At 47.3% G+C, this 1,743-nt stretch overlaps 1 protein-coding gene across 1 annotated transcript; it reads left to right on the top strand.

Annotated features, from left to right (window-relative positions):
• Positions 1 to 217: 217 nt before the first annotated feature.
• On the top strand, positions 218 to 1,234 carry LOC136653841 (olfactory receptor 4Q3-like). Its single transcript, XM_066630721.1, has one exon. It carries the CDS (start codon positions 218 to 220, stop codon positions 1,232 to 1,234), a length of 1,017 nt encoding a protein of 338 aa, XP_066486818.1.
• The last annotated feature ends 509 nt before the right edge of the window (positions 1,235 to 1,743 follow it).

Below are 1,743 nucleotides of genomic sequence, written 5' to 3' on the forward strand. Positions count from 1 at the left end.
AAGACAGCATAAGTGGGGGGCAGTGTAACTTGGGGACAAGTTAATAAAACCTTTCTCATCTCTCCCAGCTAGCCTAGTTTCCATCTAGTAAGCAGGAGGAACCAGACTCTGGGTCACCAGCCATGCACTGTGCAGGCCAGGCCAGCCCAGCCCAGCAGAGGTTTGGACTGCAAGAGCAAGAACTTGTTGATTCTCTTAATAGTTTCAGGAGGAGAATATGGTGTGGGAAGATGTGACCAGTGCCTGGAGTGTTAACAGTGTCCCATTTGCTTTTCCTCTAGCACCAGCCATCAAGATGAATGGGTCCTCCATTACAGAGTTTGTATTCTTGAACTTTTCCTTCTCCCGCTCTGCTCAGTTCTACCTTTTAATGCTGGTGTTGACCTGCTATGCCACCGTTCTTCTGGGTAATTTGCTAATTATGGTGACTGTGTGGTCTGAGCCCAGGCTGTTCCAGTGCCCCATGTATTTGTTCCTTTCCAATCTATCCCTCCTTGACATGACCATGGGCTCAGTGGCTGCCCCAAAACTAGCAACCGATCTATTGAACAGTGGCAGTACCATTTCTTATAGGGGCTGCATGGCCCAGATATTTGGCCTCCACTTCTTTGGCAGTGCGGAAATATTCCTCCTTGCTGTCATGGCCTATGATCGCTATGTAGCCATCTGCCACCCGCTGAGGTACACAACCATCATCAACCCACAACGTTGCTTCAGTCTCCTCCTACTTTGCTGGGCAGGGGGACTCATTCATGGCATTTGTCAGACAGTAATAATGGCTCAGCTACCATATTGTGGAGCAAATGTGTTGGATAATTTCTTCTGTGAAATTCCACAGTTGATCAAGCTGGCCTGTTCAGATGTCTATGTTGCCGAGATGGTCATAGTTGTTAGTGATGCTGTGATAACCCTACCCGGCTTTCTAACTTTGCTGGTTTCATATGCCACCATCCTGGCCACCCTCTGTGGCCATTTTGGGAAGGGTGGTAGGAAGGCTCTGTCCACTTGCAGCTCCCACCTGACTGTAGTTTGCCTCTTCTATGGACCCGTTATCTTTGTGTACATGAAGCCCTCCTCCAACTCCCAGGTGGACAAGATGGCTTCTGTTATCTATACGGTCATCACACCTGCCCTCAATCCTCTGATCTACACTCTGAGAAACCAAGAAATGAAGGGAGCCATGGGGAAGATGAAACAAAAGTTTACACGCCTCTTTCTTGATCAAAGGGAGTGAAAGAGTTGCATTGTTGTGCAAATGAACCCTACATTCCAGTGAATTATTTGCAATTTTAAAATCGTTTTAAAACTTAAATTTTTTTTCTCTGTTATGTAAAAATTGATCGCTGATTGTTTGCTTGTGGATATATTGTAGTTTGGCTGTTTGTACAATACAGTTTGTAAGTACAGTTTGGCTGTACTTGTTTGTAAGTACAGTTTGGCTGTACTTGTCGTAAGAGGCGACTAAACAGCCACCGGGTAGATGGGACTCGTCAGCCTAGGAAGGCAGCTCATCTAAGAGAAGGAAACTCTGATCCCAAACCTCCACTGCCTTGTGGCTACATCCAGTTCTGGAAAAGGCTTCAGGAGTCAACCTCGAGGCAAAATCAGGAGCCGGAGTCCCTTAGGCAGTTCATGGCTGAACACAGTCACGTTCTGGCAACTCCTGCGACGCCGCTGGAACCAACCGTATTGGCTTCTGCCTTTCCATTGGACCATTCCAGCGACGTGGAGAGGGGGGATTTG

Source organism: Tiliqua scincoides, chromosome 5, assembly GCF_035046505.1.
Source record: "Tiliqua scincoides isolate rTilSci1 chromosome 5, rTilSci1.hap2, whole genome shotgun sequence".
Taxonomy (NCBI): domain Eukaryota; kingdom Metazoa; phylum Chordata; class Lepidosauria; order Squamata; family Scincidae; genus Tiliqua; species Tiliqua scincoides.